At 41.2% G+C, this 20817-nt stretch overlaps 1 protein-coding gene across 3 annotated transcripts; it reads left to right on the forward strand.

Moving 5' to 3' along the window:
* Positions 1–10614: 10614 nt before the first annotated feature.
* Positions 10615–19525, forward strand: LOC148872586 (uncharacterized). 3 transcript variants are annotated; one of them, XM_088971363.1, is made up of 8 exons: positions 11602–11928; positions 13907–14374; positions 14811–15026; positions 15109–15252; positions 17814–17933; positions 18025–18111; positions 18206–18654; positions 19078–19525. In XM_088971363.1, exons 2-7 carry the CDS (start codon positions 14000–14002, stop codon positions 18647–18649), a joined length of 1386 nt encoding a protein of 461 aa, XP_088827489.1. In that variant the 5' UTR covers positions 11602–11928; positions 13907–13999; the 3' UTR covers positions 18650–18654; positions 19078–19525. The 3 variants fall into 3 exon arrangements, with proteins under 3 accessions (XP_088827490.1, XP_088827489.1, XP_088827488.1); XM_088971364.1 differs by lacking the exon at positions 13907–14374 and having other exon boundaries at positions 10615–11928; XM_088971362.1 differs by lacking the exon at positions 11602–11928 and having other exon boundaries at positions 12995–14374.
* Positions 19526–20817: the final 1292 nt, after the last annotated feature.

Here is a 20817-nt window from a genome sequence, read left to right on the forward strand (position 1 = left end):
GATCACGGTCATAGTACCAAGCAATGTAATAATCTTCGCGATGAGATAGATGGACTCATCCGTCGCGGGTACTTGAGAAATTTTGTACATAATGACAATAGTAATAAAGCAGGTCGGCAAGGGGAACATGGGAAAGATGTCCCCAAGTCGAGCAATAGACCGACCGAAGCCTTGCAGCGACCTCCCTCAGAAGAGAGGCCAGTTCGGGGAACCATCCACGTGATAGTGGGCGGTTCGGTGGTGGCAAGTTGCACTTCAGCAGCAACACAGATGTCAGTTCGCGAGGCAGCATGAGAAGAGCATAACCCTCCCAAGAGGCTGAAGACAGAAGAACTGATCTTTTTTATAGAAGATGATGCGCGAGGTGTTCACTATCCCCACGATGACGCGCTCGTCATAAAACTAAGGATCAACGACTTTGAAATCCAGTGCGTACTTGTAGACTCAGGCAGTTCGCTGGACATCCTATTCAAATCGGCATTCGACCAATTACAGTTGCAGAAAAGCGAATTGAAGCCCGTGCACACTCCTCTAGTGGGCTTCAGCGGAGAGGAAGTCAGGCCCCTAGGGAAGATAACAGTACCTGTGGAAGTCGGCATGTGGTCGTGCGCGATAAGACTTGACCATAATTTCTTGGTGGTCGCGACCCCCTCCCCATACAACACCATAATAGGGCGGCCAATTACACACATTCTGCGTGCAATGGTCTCCTCCTATTATCTGGCAATGAAGTTCCCCACGGACTTCGGTGTGGGGGTAGCGCGGGGCGACCAACTTGAGTCCTGCAAATGCTATGTTGTTGCCCTAAAGGGAAAAACAAAGGCAGCCAACGACCTCGAACTGGAGCGGCCTGTAGAGCAGGACGAGGAATGAGCTTCGCCCACTGAGGAAACAGTCGCAGTCCCGACCTCGGCTACAGATCCGGCGCGAACGCTACAGATCGGTGCTTCCGTTAAGGAGCCTCTGCGAGCCGAACTGGTGAGTTTCTTACTTCAAAATTTATATATTTTTGCATGGTCCGCGGTGGATATACCCGGTATTGACCCTGTAGTCGGACCCATTAGACAGAAGAAACACAACTTAGCCCCGGAGCATTGGAGGGCGGTCGACGAATTAGTCGAAAAGCTCCTCGCAGCGGACTTCATAGGGGAAGTTCATTACCCGAGCTAGGTAGCCAACCCAGTGTTGGTGAAAAAAGCTAATGGCAAGTGGCACATGTGCGTCGACTACACCGACCTGAACCGAGCTTGCCCAAAAGATCGCTCCCCCTGCCCCGAATTGACCGCCTAGTGGACGTGACCTCGAGACATGAGCTGCTAAGCTTCCTGGACGCATACTCAGGCTACAACCAAATCAAGATGGACCAGTCTGATGAAGAAAAAACCAGCTTCATTACCGAGTTCAGCCTGTACTGTTACAAGGTCATGCCCTTCGGACTAAAGAATGCTGGGGCGACCTTCCAAAGACTTGTCAATAAACTTTTTCGGCCCTTAATCGGCACAAAAATAGAATGTTATGTAGATGACATGGTCGTCAAAACACAGTTATCGCAGGAATTAATAAAAGACTCGGATTCTGTCTTCCAAATTCTGCGTCAATATAGAATGAGGCTAAACCCAAACAAGTGTGTCTCTGGTGTCACATCGGGTAAGTTTCTAGGGTACATTGTCAACTAGCGCGGTATTGAGGCCAATCCAAACAAAATAAAGGCCATCCTTGATATGAGGCCACCCCGGAAAGTAAAAGAGGTTAAGAGGCTAAACAGCGGCATAGCCGCTTTGAGCCGCTTCATGTCCAAATCGGAAGACCGCTGCCTACCTTTCTTTAAGGCAATCAAAGGCAAAGGGTTCGAATGGACCCTAGATTGCCAGCTCGTGTTCGATGAGCTAAAAACCTACCTCGCCGCAGTGCCAATCTTAGCCAGACACGAGGAGGACGAGGTCTTAGAACTGTACCTCTCGGCGAACGATGAGGTGGTCAGTTCGATGCTAATAAAAAAAGTAGATCGGGTCCAACGGCCCATCTATTATGTTAGTAAAATTTTGCAGGGAGCAGAGACGAGATACCCGCAGATAGAAAAATTAGCGTACGCACTGGTGATTTCAACTCGAAAACTCAGTCCGTACTTCCAAACTCACACCGTCATCGTCTTAACCGACAAACCCCTAAGACAAGTCTTGCTGAAGCCCAAGGTCTCCGATTGGCTGACGAAGTGGGCCATCGAACTCAACGAGTACGATCTCCAGTACAAACCACAGACTGCAATTAAGGCTCAAGCCTTAGCAGATTTTATCGTCGAGTGCACTTTCAGCCTCAAAGCCCCTCAACAGATTGAGCCCGAGGTCCCCAGTTCGGGCGAACTCAGAGCTCCCAAGCCAATAGAGTCTGAACCCCATGAAGTAGTAGCCAGTGTGGCATCTCTCCTGGTCAAGCCAAGCGCAAACTGGGATGAGGAGCCCTGGATCCTTCACGTAGATGGCTCCTCGAACCAGCAAGACAGTGGGGCTGAAATAGTCTTATGCGGCCCGGGTGGCACAAAATTGGAATACACACTAAGCTTTGAGTTCACAGCATCTAACAACGAGGCAGAATACGAAGCACTAATAACTAGATTGAACCTAGCGCAAAAGGTAAGAGCAAAGCACATAGTCATCTGTAGCGATTCCCAGCTCGTGGTCAACCAGGTTACGGGCTAGTACAAAGCACGCGAGCTCTCCATGATCACATACTTAGCGAAAGTAAAAGAGGCCCTGCTCAACTTCCAGTCACACTTCATCAGGCAAATCCTGAGGTCAAAGAACACTGAGGCCGACGTTCTGTCCCGGTTAGCCAGCACAAGTCTGAACAACATGAGAACCGTGTACATAGAGGACTTACCTCGGCCTAGTATTCTCAGTGGGGCAGAGGAGGTCGCTCCCACCCTCGAAGCAGAGCCGAGCTGGATCGACCCACTCGCGAGATTCTTGCTCGATGGAACCCTCCCTACAGACCGCAATGCGGCCAAGAGGGTGCAGCACCAGGCAGCCAAATACGTCATAATTGACGAACGGTTGTACCAACAGTCCTACACGCTCCCCTACTTGCGTTGCCTACGACCTGCCGAAGTCAAGCTCGTACTCCGCGACATTCATGAAGGTCTGCGCGGTGGACACCTGGGGGGCAGAGCCCTCGCCCAAAAAGCACTTCGACAAGGATACTATTGGCCAACGATGAAGGCAAAAGCCGTCAAGCTCGTCAGAAAATGCGACAAGTGTCAGAAGCACGCCAATATCCACCATCAACCTGCTTCCGACCTCAAATACCTCGCCAGCCCGTGGCCCTTTCCACAATGGGGCATCGACCTCCTGGGGCCTTTCCTGCCAGCAACAGGTGGGAGAAAATTCCTAGTGGTGGCATTAGATTATTTCACAAAGTGGATAGAAGCCGAACCTCTGGCAACAGTTACGACCCGAAACATACAGAACTTCTTTTGGAAGAACATAGTATGTCGCTTCGGGTTACCTTGAGTGTTGATCTCCGACAACGGCAAGCAGTTCAAGGATATCAAGTTTCAAGAGTGGTGCCAGAACATGGGGATTTGGTAGAACTTCACATCAATCGCGCACCCGCAGGCAAACGGTCAGACAGAAGTAATGAATAGAGTCATCCTGCGCGGACTGAAATCACGTCTAGATCAAGTTAAGGGGTTGTGGGCGGAAGAGCTACCAAGTGTTTTATGGGCTCACCGAACTACAGAAAAAACCGCCATGAGAGAAACCCCCTTCAACCTCACCTACGGCACTAAAGCAGTAATCCCGGCGAAAATCGAAGTATCAACATTGCGACTAGAAACATATGACGATCAGACGAACGAAGATGAGTTACATATTAACCTTGACCTACTGGACGAGGTAAGGGACCTCGCACACATCCAGACAGTGGCCTACCAGCAGCAGGTAGCTCGGTACTACAACACCAGAGTAAAGCAGCGAAGCTTCCGGGTCGGTGACCATATCCTTCGTAAGATTATGGTGCCCGAACCTGGCGTGGGAAAACTTGGACCAATTTGGGAAGGGCCCTATAAAGTAAAGAGAGCGCTCGGGGGGCATACGAGCTCGAAACCTTAGAAGGCAAACAAATACCCCGAGCATGGAACATTGTTAACTTAAGGCGATACTACCTATAAACCGCCAAGCGAAGTGAACGAAATCGCTACAAGAGCCTTAGGGCCAAGATGCAGAGCCAACACGAGAAACCTCGGCATAAGCAAGCAAAGAAAAGTCGGGCATATTATCAGCTCGACAAAATATCAGTCAAGCAGAGCAGAGACCACCGAAACAGGTCATGCGAATACAATAACCCGGGCAAGAAACAAATTGGCATATTATCAGTTCGACAAAAAATCAGTTCGGAAAAAAGAACAACACTTTAATTGAAAAGATTGTCTATTCCATTGCAAGAAAAAGGAGAGTACAAAAAAAATTTACAAGCCCGAAGCTACTTCTTCCCCATCAGAAGGCACTTCAACAACACCCGAAGGCCCTGCCTTGCCCTCTGAATTCGGCTCGCCATCGGCAGCATTGGCCATCTCCTGAGTTATATTCGAAGTGGATATGGCACTAACATCGAGGTCGGGATACATGTTCTGGACCATCCACCGACTCAGCTTGAATCCCCTTCTGTAAGAATCCTCCATCAGGTCGTCAAAACGCGGAGTGGCAATATAGTCTTCGATGGCCTTCTTCTTGGCGTCTTCAATACCTTGGGAAAATATATGCGTTTTCTCCCTGATGTCCTCCGGAAGATATTCGACCTGATGCTGCAAGTCCAACCTCAAGTCCACCATGTGCTTGACGACTACCCCCATGGCCTCCGCATCCCGCTGAGACATCGCCTGCCTAGCCATAGCAACGCGAGCAGCCTCTTCGACAGCATAAGTGGCCGCCTCAATAGCTCGGGTATTCGCCTCGACGGCACGGAAAGCCTCTTTGGCTGCATGAGCGGGCGCCTCAGCCGCTCGCGCCTGTCGCGAGCTCCTCTCCAAAACAAACAAATGAGCGACAACAACAAGAAGGATAGAAAATGAAGAAGGGAGACGAAATCTGACTTACCACCATAGCATGAGTTACGGCACGGCATGCGACCTGATTCAAGGGAAGATCGGTCCACGCCGTGATCTCCTCGGGGAAAGTAGTCTCTCTACTATTCTGAAGAGCGTAGTTCGGCGACAACACGCTCCTGAACTCCCCTTGAGCTCCCGAACCCGAGGGCCCAGCCCGCGTATGAGTGGACCTAGAGTGAGCAGGAGCACTGGAGTAGGCGGGAGCACCCGTGTGAGTGGTCTCAGCGTAAGGTGCCCCGGCTGCTTCATGCATCGAAGAAGCCACCTCGGGCTCCCTGGGCAGACCCTCCGGCGTGTGGCCTGAGGCTCCTCATCCTGGGGCAGCTCAGCATGAGTTCGCTTGGCGACCCGCTTCCTCCTCTTCATGCCTTGGTATAGGCGCCCTCCGCGAGTCCTCTTTGCGTCCATCAGACCTGCAGAAATAAGTTCGGTATCGGAAAAAAATGAAGGAACAAAGCAAACAAGAAACCTGAGCTAAGAAACCTACCCGAACTCAAGCCGGTCGCAATAAGCTTGGCCTCCGTTAAGTATTGATGACACTTTAAACCTTGCCGTGCCCATTGCCAGAGGCCCTTCACCGTCTCTTTATTGAGAGTGACAGTAGAATTAGGAGCGGCCTCCCCCCACCCGGTCTGAAAAGGCCACCCTTGTGCACTTCGCACCCCGAAGTAATCCCGCTTCCACGCCGGGACCTCGTTAGGAAGTTCGTGCAGAAGCTTGAAACTCGGGCGAGGAGACATGTAATATGCCCGTCTTCCCCTGGGAAGAGAACCCGCTTGTTTTTTGAGCATTAATATAGAGGAGAATATCTCCAAGTCTAAAGGGAAGTTCAGTTCGCAAAAAAGGGAGACTGTCCCCACCAGATTCCAAATAGAGTCCGGATGAAACTGGCCAATGGTAACGCCGAAGTGGTTTATGACCTCGACGAGAATGGGGTGGAAAGGCAGTCGCAGCCCCGTAGTGAGTTGCTCTCGAAAAATCACGATCTCATCAAGACCATGTTCCCAAGGAAAGCTACCCTAAGGAATGAAATAGGCATACCCTCAGGAAGATTGTAAGAGATAAGTAGAGATTGGAGCCCCTCGGGCGTCGTAGTCGAAGGACCAAACCTATCTAGCATCCGACCTCGACGAGAGGTAGACGCCAAACTGCCCAAAGCGGCTCGACCTACAGGTTCAAGGTCATCCTCAAGTTCCACCTCAGGATCACTAAGACAATCAGGAGATACGACTCGGTTCGTAGAACCTACATCAGTCCTACTTGAAGAATCGTCTGAGCTATCAAAGCTAGACATTGAGGAGAAAATGTAGATTCATGAAGATACTCACCGGAAAGTTTTGAAGGCTCCGGAAACTGGAACAAGCCAAAAGCCTTGAGGCGAAGTAACAAGCCTATACGCGAACTGAAAGGCCTGGACGCGAGCTAGAAAGTTGGACGCGAGCTCAAGAAGCAAACCACAGCAGTGACAAATCGACTAGGGTCCCCTACTATTTATAGCTACAATAACCAAGAACCAACACTGCAGATCAAAGCCAATCCAACGGACCGCATTCGCACTGACCGCACGTCCCCTGAGATCGAGACGTGATTGGTGCACGTCTCTTCGAAATGAACGAAACGTCAGCGCACATATTTTTGAAACCGACGGCGTGCCGATGCACGTCTTTCCCAAACTAACATTGCGCCACACACGTCTCTCTGCAAGTGACAAAACTGCCAGCACACGTCCCCTCAAAACGATAGTGGTGCACCTTTTTCAAAATTAAAAGACCCGCTGTCACGTCCCAGTGGCGTGATTTTTTGAAATTTAAAATAAACGCGCGTTGCCACGCCCGTCAACATTCGTAAGCAGTAGGCACATCTCCCGCCTTTTTCGGACGCTCTAGAAAACTGAAGAACCCTGGCAAAAGCACCTTGCGCTGTCAAGATTCGAAGAACGGGACAAATCCACCTACCACTTTGCAAACTCCCCGTGCCAGGGCAAGACCCTTAGCGCGAGGAGTGGGGGGCAATTGATGAAGGAAGATTTGGCCCGACCTCACAGTTACGCAACACGTGGCAAAGGCAATAGCTCGGCACAAAAGCACGCCTAAGGTGCGAGCACCAAGGGGAGAAATTGGCTGACCAAACTCCCCTACCAGCGGTCCGAACTCCCTAATAGGAGCCCGAACTCACCCTTCAGCCCCAAACCAGACAGTAATCCGAACTGGCCTGCATGTAACAATTCAGAACATACCTCGTCGAACTGGCCTGCCTTATAACAATTCGGGACACACCTCGCTGAACTGGCCTGCCTTATAGCAGCGGCACACCTCGCCGAACTAGCCTGTCTTTTAGCAGTTCGGGACACACCTCGCCGAACTGGCCTGCCTCATAGCAGTTCGGGACACACCTCGCCGAACTGGCCTGCCCTATAGCAATACAGGACATACCTCCAAACTCATGACTTCGCCTCGCTCACCACTCCACCACATCACCCTCAGGACACCAAAACCAAACAAATCGTACCATGCCTGACACTGAGGAAGTCCGTACCCAAGGGTGGCGCACCTGACTGACTTGGGATCTGATGCTTGACGGTCGCACTCCAAACGACCACTTGCCACCGCCTCCTGACACCGCCATCTCTAGTTACAGAGACGGTTCTGACAAAAAGCAGTGACGGTTCTGTCCCAGCAGAAATGACGACACCCGAACTGACAAATGCAAGGGTAATCATACCCGATCTGACAAGGGCTTCGGAGCGAGTGTGCAAAGTGGTTATAAAAGGCCCCCTACCCCCAACAACAAGGTATGTGAACATTGCGCCATCTGGTCTTTACCTTGCCTTTGAGAGAATACTAACTTGAGCTTCGGAGTTATCTCACCGGGTTCCCCCCGGAGTTCCCTCATCTTCTCTGCTTCAGGCCCCCCGTTGCTCCAGTCAGAGGCGAAATCGTTGACAGCTAAGACCGGCCGGATTGCGCTCCATCAATTGTGGCAACATGGATTGACCCATTTGACCCAAATGGTTTAATTCTTACAACCACCTAGATGAAAACACTATTTTTTTTCCATGTAGATATTAAAAGTATAAGTTTTTACGTTATTGAAATTATTATTTTTTTATGTATAGATTTAATTATAGAATGTAATGATGAGAAAAAACAAAAAAAAAGCCTTAAATATATGATTCAATGAAAGTGAATGCAAATTAATATGTTAATTGTTGGTGAATTTAATGAGAGAGAATTGAATGCATTGAATATCTTAAAATTACTTCTGTTCAACTCATTTAATATCAATAACCAACTACCCTATTTGGCCTCTTTTTTATCAATTAATTTAAATATAGAGGGGTAAGTTTTGTCCTCATAAAATTCTAGAAATATTTGAGGTTATTCGTACTTTTTAAAGTAGTATAGATTATCTCTTAAACAATTTCACAAACACCTTGTAAACACCAACATAGGAGCTTTGAAACTACTTTGTTGGGGCCTCACAACTACCACCCATAGTATAAAAACATAAAGTATTTGAGACAGCAACCATGGGAAATCCAATAGCAATAGAAATAATGAAACTTTAAGTAAAGACAAATAAAAACAAGCACTACGAAGAACACAAAGATTTACATGGTTTGGACTTTACCGCCTACATCCATGGGAGAGACGAAACTTGTTCTTCACTATAAAAGAAATTGAGAACCAATACAAATACTATGTGGCTTGCAACCAAAACCAACTCTTAACCCTTGTACACCCGTTCTCCCTTTCCTCTCAACCTAAAGAACAAAAACAAGAGAAAAAGAAAATGCACTCTTACACCAAGAGCACCTCCTCTCTTTTCTTCACGCTCTCACTCACTCTCTCTCTCTCACAAAAAAAAAAATACATGCAAAAGAAAGTTTATATATATAAAACCTCTTTAACCTAAAGAGGGACTACACCAATCATTAGATTAAAAGGCAATCAAATGGTTGTAAAATAAGACACAATTTCAACAGAAATAAACACTTACTCAAAAAATTCTTGTTAGAAGCCCGTCTAGAAAGGAAAAACACCCCAAACGTGGTCAAAGGTGATGTTTGGCATCGATGATGATTTTTCCTTACCAATTATCCTCAGTGATTTTTGGAATTGATGATTTTTTAATTGTTATTTGGTATCATTTATGCCTTGTGAACCGAATTTTGAGAAATCAACTTTGAGTGTATATGGTACTGATTTTCAAGGGCTAATTATTTTTATATTAGAGTTATTATTCAAGAACGCCATGCCATCCTAAAACATAGGAATAAGCTAAAAATAAAGAAATCACCAAAAAAAGGTAATCCCTGAAAAGGGCTGATTTCAATAATCCATTTTTGACAGATTGTCTAAAAGTCACCAAAATCAGCTAACCAAACAAAAATTTCAATATCGATTCCTCTAATGGTGATGTGGCTCAAATATGACCGTGATTTTCAAGAAATCATCATCAATGCCAAACATCACCTAAGTTAATGGATTTTGGTCTGAATAACATTTTTTTTTTGTTTATCAAAACAACATGTAATTTTAGATTTGTAAAAATGTGTAAAAGTATCATGTGACAAATATCCAATAAAGAAAATTTATGCTAAATAAGCATATGCCATTGGGGATATTTAAGCTTATTTTCAAAAAAAAAATGGAAAAGTTTTGCCTCTTTTTTTGAAGTATAAATAATTTAGCCTACATATTATTTGCATACCAACTTTCCTGTCTATCATTTGAAAGTGGACAGCTAAAGGGTTGCTCCTCATACAGAAGCCCAACCAATTTGAAAACGCTATTGAGTTGTATGTATGAACATTTCAGGATCAAATTCTGATTGCCCCATTCCCTAGCTCCCTTTTAGTGGAGCCCATTTCTTTCACATTAAGAGCATTTACCTCTTTCCATCACTATAATCTATAGCAATATTTCGAATATTTAAAAGGGTGGTTTATTAGAACACCCCTATAGTTTTGATGAATTAAATTGAAACCTATTTTATAGTTTTTATTTTATTAAAATAGTTTTATAGTTTGCAACCTATTAACTTAGTCAACCTTTTATTAATGTGTTCATTTTGTCATATGAAAACAATAACATGATCACCTATACTGAATACAAAATGTTCCACGGCATATGTACATTATTCTTATTTAAAAAGCACCCTGATACTTTTTTTTGTACAGAAAATAGAATTGACCAAATAGAGCCAATTAGAGTGATTGGCTGTCTTATTAGGGGTAAAAATGGTATTAAAATTTATTTTTATTTATTTTTTAATTAAATTTATCCAAATGAACATTAATGTAGGTTTTGGTAAATCTAATGAAATGTTGGTTAAGTAAAGTGATTATGAACTATAGAGTTGTTTTAGTAAAATGTAAATTATAGATAAGTTTTAATAAAGGGTAAATCTCTTAAATTACCCTTACTTTTTAGCGTAATGACATGCGGTACCCCTGCTCTTTAGCTATTCTGTTGCAGTATATTAAGTTTTTTTGATAATTGACTACTTCTACCGTTGTGTTAATATCCATTAATATTCCGTCGAAATTCATACACACTTGACACCATATGATGTATAATTTTTTTTTTCAAAATCCAATTTTACCCTTCGTCCATTTCCCTCCACCATCCCTCCATTCTCAGAGGTGGTGGTGGAGGCTATGGCAGTGGCGATGTTGGTGAAGGCTATAGATCTAGCAGTGGCGGAAACTATGGAACTGGCGGTGGTAGTGATTATGCAGGTGCTGCTAGCGGGGGCTATCGAGGTAGCGGTGGCGGCAGGAGTTACTGAGGCAGCGGTGGCGGTGGTGGAGATTATGGAGGAAGTGGTGGTGGAGGTTATGGGAGTGGCGGTGGGGGTAATGGAATTTCCGGACGGCTGTGCGACGGTGAGAAAGGTTGGAGATCTGAAATCTGCAAGGAGAACCCAGATCTGAGATCAGGCCCGTCGTCCCCCGCTTCAATGTAGGAACTCACCGTCCATCTGAGATTTGCAAGGAGAACCCAGATCCCAATATTGCACCACTTCAGATCGCACACTCAGCTTGTAAAGGTACCTTATACCCAGAACCCTGCGTTTCAACTCTGTCTTCCTTCCCAGACCTAGCTTCCAAAACCATCCCACAAATGATCTCTTCTACTGTCGACTACACCGTAAAAGAAGTCGAGATTTCTGCCTCTAACTGCCCTGGCATCCGAAAGAAGCTCAAAGCGCAAGCTTGAACAGCGGGCTCTGGATGACTGTTTAGAACTTTTTGACGAAACCATCTCAGAGCTTCAAACCGCTCTCTCTGATCTATCACCAAAGCTCACCTTCAAAGCACTACAATGACTTGCAAACGTTGTTAAGCGCTGCTATGACGAATCAGTACACCTGTCTCGATGGATTATCCTTGGGCAGTGAGCAGGTAATCAGATTTGGTCAGTAATTCTCTAGCGATGCTTAAAAAGATGCCAAAGGCGGCCGATACCCTGAAGGACGAGGTGTTCCCAGAGTATGGTAAAATGGCCGGCAGGTTCCCGGGATGGGTGTTGCCCAAAGATCGAAAGCTGTTGCAGGCGTCAACCAACACGATGAAGTTTGATCTGGTGGTGGCTAAAGACGGGAGTGTTAACTTACGATAGGTGAGGCGATAGCTGCGGCGCCTAATTCCAGTGCTACCAGATTCGTGATCTATATAAAGGCAGGAACATATTTCGAAAATGTGGACATGGGCAAGAAGAAGACCATGCTGATGTTCGTCTGAGATGGGATTGGAAAGACAGTGGTCAAAGCTAGTCGCAATGTCGTCGATGGCTGGACTACTTTCCGTTCTGCTACCGTCGGTAAGTGCAATAGTCATCCCAGCACGGGTTGACAGAATCGACATCGCTCTCAGAGGTTGGGTTTTTTTATCGTTTTTCTTCTCCTGAGTTCAATAAACAAAAAAAAAAAGGAAAAAAGTATCTTCTTCTGAGTTCTACCGACTCTATAGGCTTGATTTCTTTTAGATTTTTAGGGTAAGTTTTGAGTTCTTATTGAGCGTCGATCGGGATCTGGTGGTTATCTGTCAGTAGTATACATCGGTGCCGACAATCTGCCGACTGTATGCATTTATCAAGATCAACGGAGGAACCGATTTGGTGTTGACGGAGAAGAATATCTCTTTCTTAGTTCGGGCGCTCAACGGAGGATTGAAAGAATGTCTACGATGACGCCAATGATAGTTTGAGAATCTCAGGGCTCAAGCGGATGAAATTTAAGGAATAAAGAAGGGCAAATTTAACATTTTGTTTCCAGCATTTAATGACGATCATAAAACTTAAGCGTACCTCAAAACAATAACTAAACATGTCATTAAACTAAACAGTAGGGATAATTTAAGAGATTTATCTTTTAATGAATCTATAAATTTTTATAGGGATGTTTTAACAAATGGCCCTATTTAAAAAGATACATTATTTAATATTTATCCCTCCTTGAGCTTCAATCAAATATTAAATTCACCCCTCAGGTTTACCTAATAACACATATTCCCTTTCATCACGCAATCACAAGGGATTCACCTAATAACACAAAATATTATCTGGCCTAAATCCTGTTGTTTAACTTTTCATTCCCATCTTCACCTTATGGAAGAGAACAAAAGTTTATTCCTTAAAAAGATACAAATAACACTAATTTTGTTTGTATATATATATATATATATATATATATGTATATATATGCAAAAAGAATAAATTTGTTTTATAAGAAATTTTAAACGTCATCTACTAATCTTAGCAATTTCCCTCGCTGAAACCAATTGCTTAGTGGTTGGTCACATTTCTACATGTTTTTTTTACTGTGATAGGGGTTAATAATTAAATAGATAAACCTGATAGGAGTTGTTTGAATTTGATAAAAAATCAGGGAAAAAATAAATAATTGGAAAATTGTCTAAAACTCACCATAACTTTTCAGCATTTCTTAAACTCACTGTAACTTTTCAAAACGGCTAAAATTCACCATGTCAATAAGTTTTTGTTTTCCAAAACTCACCTTCCGTAACAGAGGTGTCCACGTCAGCATAAATAACAATTTTTTATGACCAAATCACCCTTGAATGGCGAGTTAGAGGAAAATGGTCTTTTTCAGTTTTCAAATTTATTTTTTTTACATTTTTAGTGTTTTGTTATAATTTCTAATATTTTTTTATAATTTCTGTTTTTTTACCTTTTTCTATTTTCTACAATCTATAAAATTTTCTGCATTTTTTGGTTATTTATTTGCAATTTCTGTATTTCTCTATAATTTTTTATGTTTTTTTTCTATAATTTTTATTTTCTGATTTTGTTTTTCAATTTCTATACTTTCTATAATTTGAAAATAATTTTTTATTTTGTGTGCAATTTCTATAATTTTTTATAATTTCTATGTTTTTATATGTATTTTATATTTGAAAATATTTTTTAAAATTTTTCTTTTTTTTTCATGTCTAAATATTAAAATATATGTATATATTTTATATATTTTTATGAAAGTTAAAATGATAATATATTAATAGCCATTAGTCTTTAACGTCAAATTAGTGATATCGTGAATTTTAGAGATTTTGAAAAGTTGTGATGAATTTAAGAGAAATGTTAAAAAGTGTTGGCAATTTCCCTAAATAATTTAACCTACAAATAAGAATTATAAATGCTTGTCCGTAACGGCTATAAATGAGTAAACGTGGTGAAATACAACTGGTATCCAACATTCCAACGTCTTCCTTCCAAGTTTGGCTCCTTCTAGTTTCTATCTCTGTAAAAAATTTGAAAATCAAATCCGTTCAAATTACAGAAAAATACAGACAAGCCACTCCAAAATTTCCATCCATAGCAGCATTTATACATCAAGGCAACGCTGCAATCACGCTCTCCTGTTCTTCTCGCCATGGAAGGCGGCCAAGACCTCGAGTTCCACGCGCTTCGCCCGTCGCCTTCTCTTGTATCTCTTGTTCCCTTCTCGCCATCAATCACGTCCTCGCCTCGCCGGCTTTCAACTCACTTCAGCGAGCCGAGCCGCCCTATCCGGGCAGCTCGGCAACTCTGTTGGGTGTCCCTCCAAGGTCGTCTTGTTGGAGCAGAGGAAGCCAGCTCGGTTAAAGCCATTGGAGGTAAATTGAGTGGAGAAGAGGGCCTGGCTTGGGAGCTCTTTAAACCCATTCATCGGATCTTAATTGTCGCCATAGTCGCCATTGCCGTTGCGGACTTGAACTTAAAGAAATCTCGCCAGATATGGCAGCTGAGAAGATCTGTAGATCTCAGAGTGCGTAATATAAGCTTGTATTAATTAATTAGTTTGCTTTTATTTTGCTACGCATTTATTTTTCTTCTACTGTTTATTAACGTTTTTTCTGTTAAGGTAAGGGTTCAATTTAGTGGGCTTCTACCTCTGGGTTTTGTTTCATTGATTCTAAATGTTTTTAAACAAATTTGAACCTTTTCCTAAAACAAAGGTTGAGTTTTGTTTGAGATTCATAATTGCAATCTAGGCATTCACATTACTTCTCTATAGTCTATATGAAGTTCATTAGCCCTTCCCAAATGATTTACCTTTATTAATCTCTAGTTGCTGAACTTGTCATGAATCATAATTCAGTTTTTTGCCCCTTTTTTATTTGCTAGTTTATTAGTATCTGAATTTTATTCCAGAAACGAAGCAGCTCTGATGGCCCACTTTGATGTTTGATCTGGTTTTTCAGGATCAAGTTCTATCCAGCATGCAGAAGAAGCTGGATGACCTCTGTGAGCAGCTTAATTCCATGAAAGAGAAAGAGCACCCTGAAATTGGGTTTGACATGTTCACAAACAGCAAGGATTTCCTATTTAGTGAAGATATCAATCTTGGTCAGACCGGGTGTTCTGCTTGTGGTTGTCGGGTTTGCAATCAGAATCGTATTTCAGAAAATGATTCAGTGGTAATTATCTGACTTACTGAGTAAAATTTGCACCCATTAATAAGGTAGGTTATGTATTTCATTCTCTCTCTCTGTGAATCAGCGAAACTCTATCGGAAAAGCATGTAGTAGAGATGAAAAGTTCAAATTGAAAGTACCTTTCACAAATGGGGCAGAGCAAGAGGAGCGCCGGATGTCCGATTTATCAGACTGGGCTCCAAGTGTATCTTCTTCAGCAGAAATCCAGGTAACTGAACATCTAGAGACAAGCTTTAAATTCTATGTAACATGAGTACATTTCAATGGAGCTTTATATAATTTTAGTTGAAAACGAAGCTTCTGTGCAATGGTGGTCCATGATTATGGTTAAACATGTTAACCAACCAAGAGAATCTATAAGAAATACTTATCTGTCATAGCAGAAGTCCACTCTCAGGCATGGAGTTTTAATTCTATTTCTGAAGAGAATAAATTCTTTTACTGTTTTTTATTTATGATTGAACAAATGTTTCCCCATGTTCTTGTGGTTATTTGAATTCTGCAATAAAGTCTCTGAATTCAAAATAATTATTCTTCTAGTGCAGCAAAAGAAAGCGAATTGTTTTTCTGGTCTTTCAGAAATGCAATTTCAAGTGGTAGAATAGTCTCCTCACAATCACTAAGTTTTTGCACAATTCTGTGGATATGATCCTTAGAGAGTATTGGCGCCACAATCTTGTTGTTAGGATGCAATCTTAATTCTAAAATGACCAACCAAAACCAAAAACAAAAATCAAAAAGTCTTGTTTCACTTCTAGTACTTTATTTCTTCTTCTTCAATAAGATCTAGTCAACATGATATTGGGTTAATGAGCCATGACAAAGCCAATAGCATTATTTATGATTTGATTTTTAATGAAAGGTTCATTATTATTCATGGGGAATAATTAATGTGTATAGTATTGTGGTTCCATTAAATGGATCATGGTATCCACAAGTGACAGGGTTAGAACTTGGTTGCATGTGCAAGTGACTCGCGTTCATTTTTTATAGGCTCATCTCACTTCACAAGCATTAGGCAATTCACCAAGATAGAAACCTGTTATTTGTGAGAGCTCTATATGAATATGATAGAGTGATACATATCAATCACATATGGTGGTGACTCAGGGTCTACAAATAGGTTTAATATAGATTGCAGTGAGTGAATCCATTGAGGTTGCATTTATAATGATCCGTCCTAGTATAGAAAATATGTTTCTAACCTTTATCTCTTTGGCCTATGAGAAATATATAGTCTATGCATAATGTTGTTAACTTTGAGTTGCTTAACCAGTGAGGCCAATCTTGGTCAATACCTGAATAGCTTGGATTTTATAGTACCAACCTTTTAACTCTGAAATTCTTTCTTTTCAGAGGTCATGTTTAACACAAACATGTGAACACACCTTTGAATTCTGAAAATAACTCTTAAATTTTCCAAAGTGCTCTCCCCTTTGAACACAATCAATACTAAATTAATAGGTTATTTAGACAACTTCTATTCACCATAGATGTTGCACATAATCTCCCCATAAACTATGCTTTTAATTGTATAAAAATGATTATAACATCATTTGTGTTATATATTCAAGGGGTAAATCTATAAAATAGACATTTTCAGAGATTCCAGTATTCAGAATACTAAACTACATCACCATAATCAATACTCAAAAAAGGCAAAGAAGTGTTTTTTTTTTCTTCTTTTTTTATGGTTAAAACATTAGACTTGTTTTCAGAACTCTGTGTTTAGCCCGTGGCATGGACCGAAATGGTCCATCCACAATATGAACACAGTACCAAAGACCACCAAAAGTTCAGATTTACCAAACACCATCATCTTGTCCTAGGGTGAACTTAGTACTCAATCTTGAGGGAATGAGGGAATATCGAGATGAAGTTATTTTTGGACACAAAATCGAAATATAATTTTTTGCAAATAGTTTGTGATATTACTTTTAAAATTATATTTTATATTTTAGATATTATATTTTGGATAGTACTCAGTACTGAAAAGAGCAGAATGGCAGAACAGGACTCATGTAGTCAATCCCATATTGTTGGGACAAGGTTTGGTTGAATTGAGTTTAGTTGAGAATCTTTTTGGAAATTGATTTGTAGTTTGAAAGGTTTTCTATAAAAATGCAATGCCTAGAGATTGATTCAAGGGGCCATTGTTTGGTGTAATAGTAAAATCTCGGGCTGGCAAGTGTGAGAAAAAGGTTTGTATCCACCCCTCCCAAGACACAACATAGCTAGGATCAACATTGGGTAATGGCCTTTTTTGACCTAGGGATTAATTTCTAAATAGTTAGGGAATGGGCAATATAGTACTCTATGGCCTAAACTATTGCAAAAGGACCTTTTTCTAAATTTCAATTTGTTGGGAATTTAGCTGCATTTCTAATAATGGGCACAATTACAACTAAAGAAGGTTGCAAATTTTCCTAATTAGATAGAAAGTTTCTAATTAACACATGCAAGACACAAACACTTTCTCTCTGATTGATTGAGGATTTAACAAGAATTAGAAGTGTTCTTTTTAAGCCTGGAAATTGGAATTCTAAAAGGATTCCATGCCTCTCTAGAGCTGACTGGGCAGCTCAAGTTGTTGTGTCATCTCTCTCTCTCTTTCAATGTCCCTGACTGGGCAGCTCAGGTTGTTCTGGGCTGGTTTATCTAAACCACCATAATACACCTCTCTAATTACAATCTGAAATATAATTAAATACTCCAGTGGTTAGCTGGTTGATCTGCATTTGTAAATGCACAATTATGCTTTCTTTACAGCTTAACACATTAGCAGTAGAGCAAGATACATACAACCTCCAGAGGGAATGTGAAGAAAAGGATGCTACCATAAGGGATCTTGAAGCTGTTGTCCGCTCATCTGATGTTGCTGGTTCAAAGGTACTTGATAATTGATATCCTTTAAGTTTGTGCATACATCTCAATGGTGAATCCTCTATTGTTTAGCATCATTTCTTCTCTTTGGTCCCAGAGAATTGCAGAGCTAGAAGATGTGATCCGAAGAAAAAACATGATTATTACAAAACTGAAGAAGGATATGGCGGTTCTAGAACAACAGGTGAGAATAACAAAATCCCCATGACTTAATAATTCAGTTTTCCTTTGGAACCTTTCTTTTGAATTCAAGTACTGAAGTTCAAATATATATATAGGTGGCACAACTAACAAGAATTCAGAGGCCCTCCACCTTTACCACAAAACCAGATGTTAAGAAACTTCCAGTCATGTCAGATAATATCCTTTATGGCATGGATAGTAGCACTAGTCCATCATCTTCGGATTCTGATTCTCCTGTCGAGAACCGATCGCATGGTCCAGTTCATGAACATCAGAATAATCATGCTCTTCAGGAGGGAGTTACTTTGGAGAGTGTGCAAAAAGTGTCTTCAGCTAAGACTCCAAACTCCTTACCAAGACCTATAGACAAACCTTCAAAGATACGGAATGTGAGCCCTCTCAAGGAGAACTCCATGAATCAAAGACTCAATTCCATGGCTACTACAAGGCCTAGGCAATTGGCATCTGGTGGTGGAGATGTAAAAAGGAATAGGAGACATGGTCGAACTTCAAAGGACATGACCCCACAAAAGAGATGAATATAGTAAGTATTATTTTATTGATGATATTTCTAACTTAAAAGTTTTTGTTGTTCTATTTATATTACAAGCCAATAATACTAATAATAAATAATAATTAGTAACCTGATTATTTAAAAAGCAAACTGAATATATTTATAAATAGGAATAAAAGCCCATTTAGATGGGTAAGGACTAAAATGCCACAAAATGAGTGCAAATTATTGATAGAGTGCTCAGTTATTCTAACAGCATGTTTCAAACCTTATATTTTGTATGTATGTGTACTGTACATATTTGTATTTGTATTCCTTCCAAACTGAGAAAAAGTGAAAATCCGAGTGCATGGTCTGTCATGGTTTATGAATCAGTCATGCTTTGTGCATTTCAAAGGACCATGGCTGCTTTCATAATGTTCTTAATATATTCCTTTTTGCTATAACTTTTAGGTTGTGGCCGAGATATTGATGCTTGAGGAAATTTTGGTATTAAACATTGCCAATTTCAAGTTGGCATACTGTGGTGCACTTCAAAAGGCTTTTCATTAGTATCCAGATCTTCCCAGCACTGTGAACAGATGATCAAGAGAAAAGGAAAAAGAGAGGACCTACTATTGTGAACAGATCTTCACAGCTTTGAGAAGTGTAATATTTATCTTTGCAAGTAAAAACTTACTATAATTACAGCATAGCTGCACATATTTTTATGCATCAGTAGATACAGCACCATAAGAAGTAGAGAAAAGGAGAAATATTGATTATATTGTTTTCATTATTACTTTGATAATGTCTACCTTATCAATATACAGCATAAGTGAAGGCAGAGTGAAACATTACTATAAATGAATAAGTTTGAAGTTTGAACTTCCAAGCTTGAATTGGAAGTAGAAAGTAGAAACTGCTGGGTTTGTCTTTAGTATTGGCAAATATGTTGATTAAAGGCTCACAGCAATAGATTTGCAAAATCAACCTTTTTAGTACATAGGACATGGGTTGAAACGGTGAAAAATTATTTAAGTGTCCATGAATTAACAATGAAACTCTGCAAGTGTGAGCTTGTCTACGCGGTCACTCCCAAACCTAGATAAAAGGGGGTTGGCGCATCAGGTTGGTAAAAAGGCAGCCCGGTGTGCCTTTCTAGTACTTGGCAAATACTCTAATATTCTGATTCTAAACTTCCATTGAAGCCCAATTGATCAACTAATACCACATCAATTTTCTTGGATTATTTGACATCAAGACCATAGATTCCTCTCCTTATAACAAGATCATGGACCATATCAATCCAACCTTGAACTGAAAATGGAGACTGAGTATATGTTTGGTTCCGTTGGTGTTTATAGAGAGGCCGCTTATTGCTTTAAACGTTTATTTGTACTATCTTACTTTAAACGTTTTTTGCTTTCCACCTCAGATTAACACCTATAAATACATGCTACATCAACATTTTATTTCAAGAAATGTTAGGGCATTTGGGTTATGGGGAAACAAAAAATTTGATGTTTATTCAAATGCCCCTTGCACAAAACTCAAAGCATTTCAGTTTCCTAGTTTTATTTGATAAATGGTGAAACCAAACAGTAGTTTCATATGTAATAAACGCCAATGCCTATATGGCGGTGCTTTTTCAATAAACGCCCACAGAACCAAACATTACCTAAATCTACTCCTCACAGAGCATTTCTCATAACACATTGCATCTGCACATCAGGAACATCCCCTGTACTTGTATGTTGTCATTCATGGGGAGATTTTCTCAAATGCATGTTTCATGTTTGGGATGTAATGTGAATGTGTGAGGAGCAGATCTGGATTCCTGAAAGCATTGCTACTAAGTATTCTTAGCAAGGACTTCAACAAGATGTATATTCCTTACAAAAAGAAAAAAAAAAAGAAAAACAAAAAGTAATATACTAAACTTTTGTTTTCTTTTTGTTACTTTTAATTTTTAGGGTTTATTAAAAGGTCATAAAATGCAAGTATTTTTTTAATAAGCAAAATATACTATTCCAGCTCAAATTTGGACGGTGAAAATAGGCCTTTTCAACTCTTAGCCCATCTTTATGGCGTTGAATTCATTGAATCTTACCTAGCGAGGTATGTCTCCATCGTCATATCAGTGGCATTGATCCAACTTGTCAACTTTGTGGAGAGAATGTTGAAACCATAGAACACATCCTCCTCTAGTCC

The sequence above is a fragment of the Nelumbo lutea genome, chromosome 2 (genome assembly GCF_056320005.1).
Source record: "Nelumbo lutea isolate HS-2025 chromosome 2, American lotus-T2T, whole genome shotgun sequence".
NCBI classification, from domain to species: Eukaryota; Viridiplantae; Streptophyta; class Magnoliopsida; order Proteales; family Nelumbonaceae; genus Nelumbo; species Nelumbo lutea.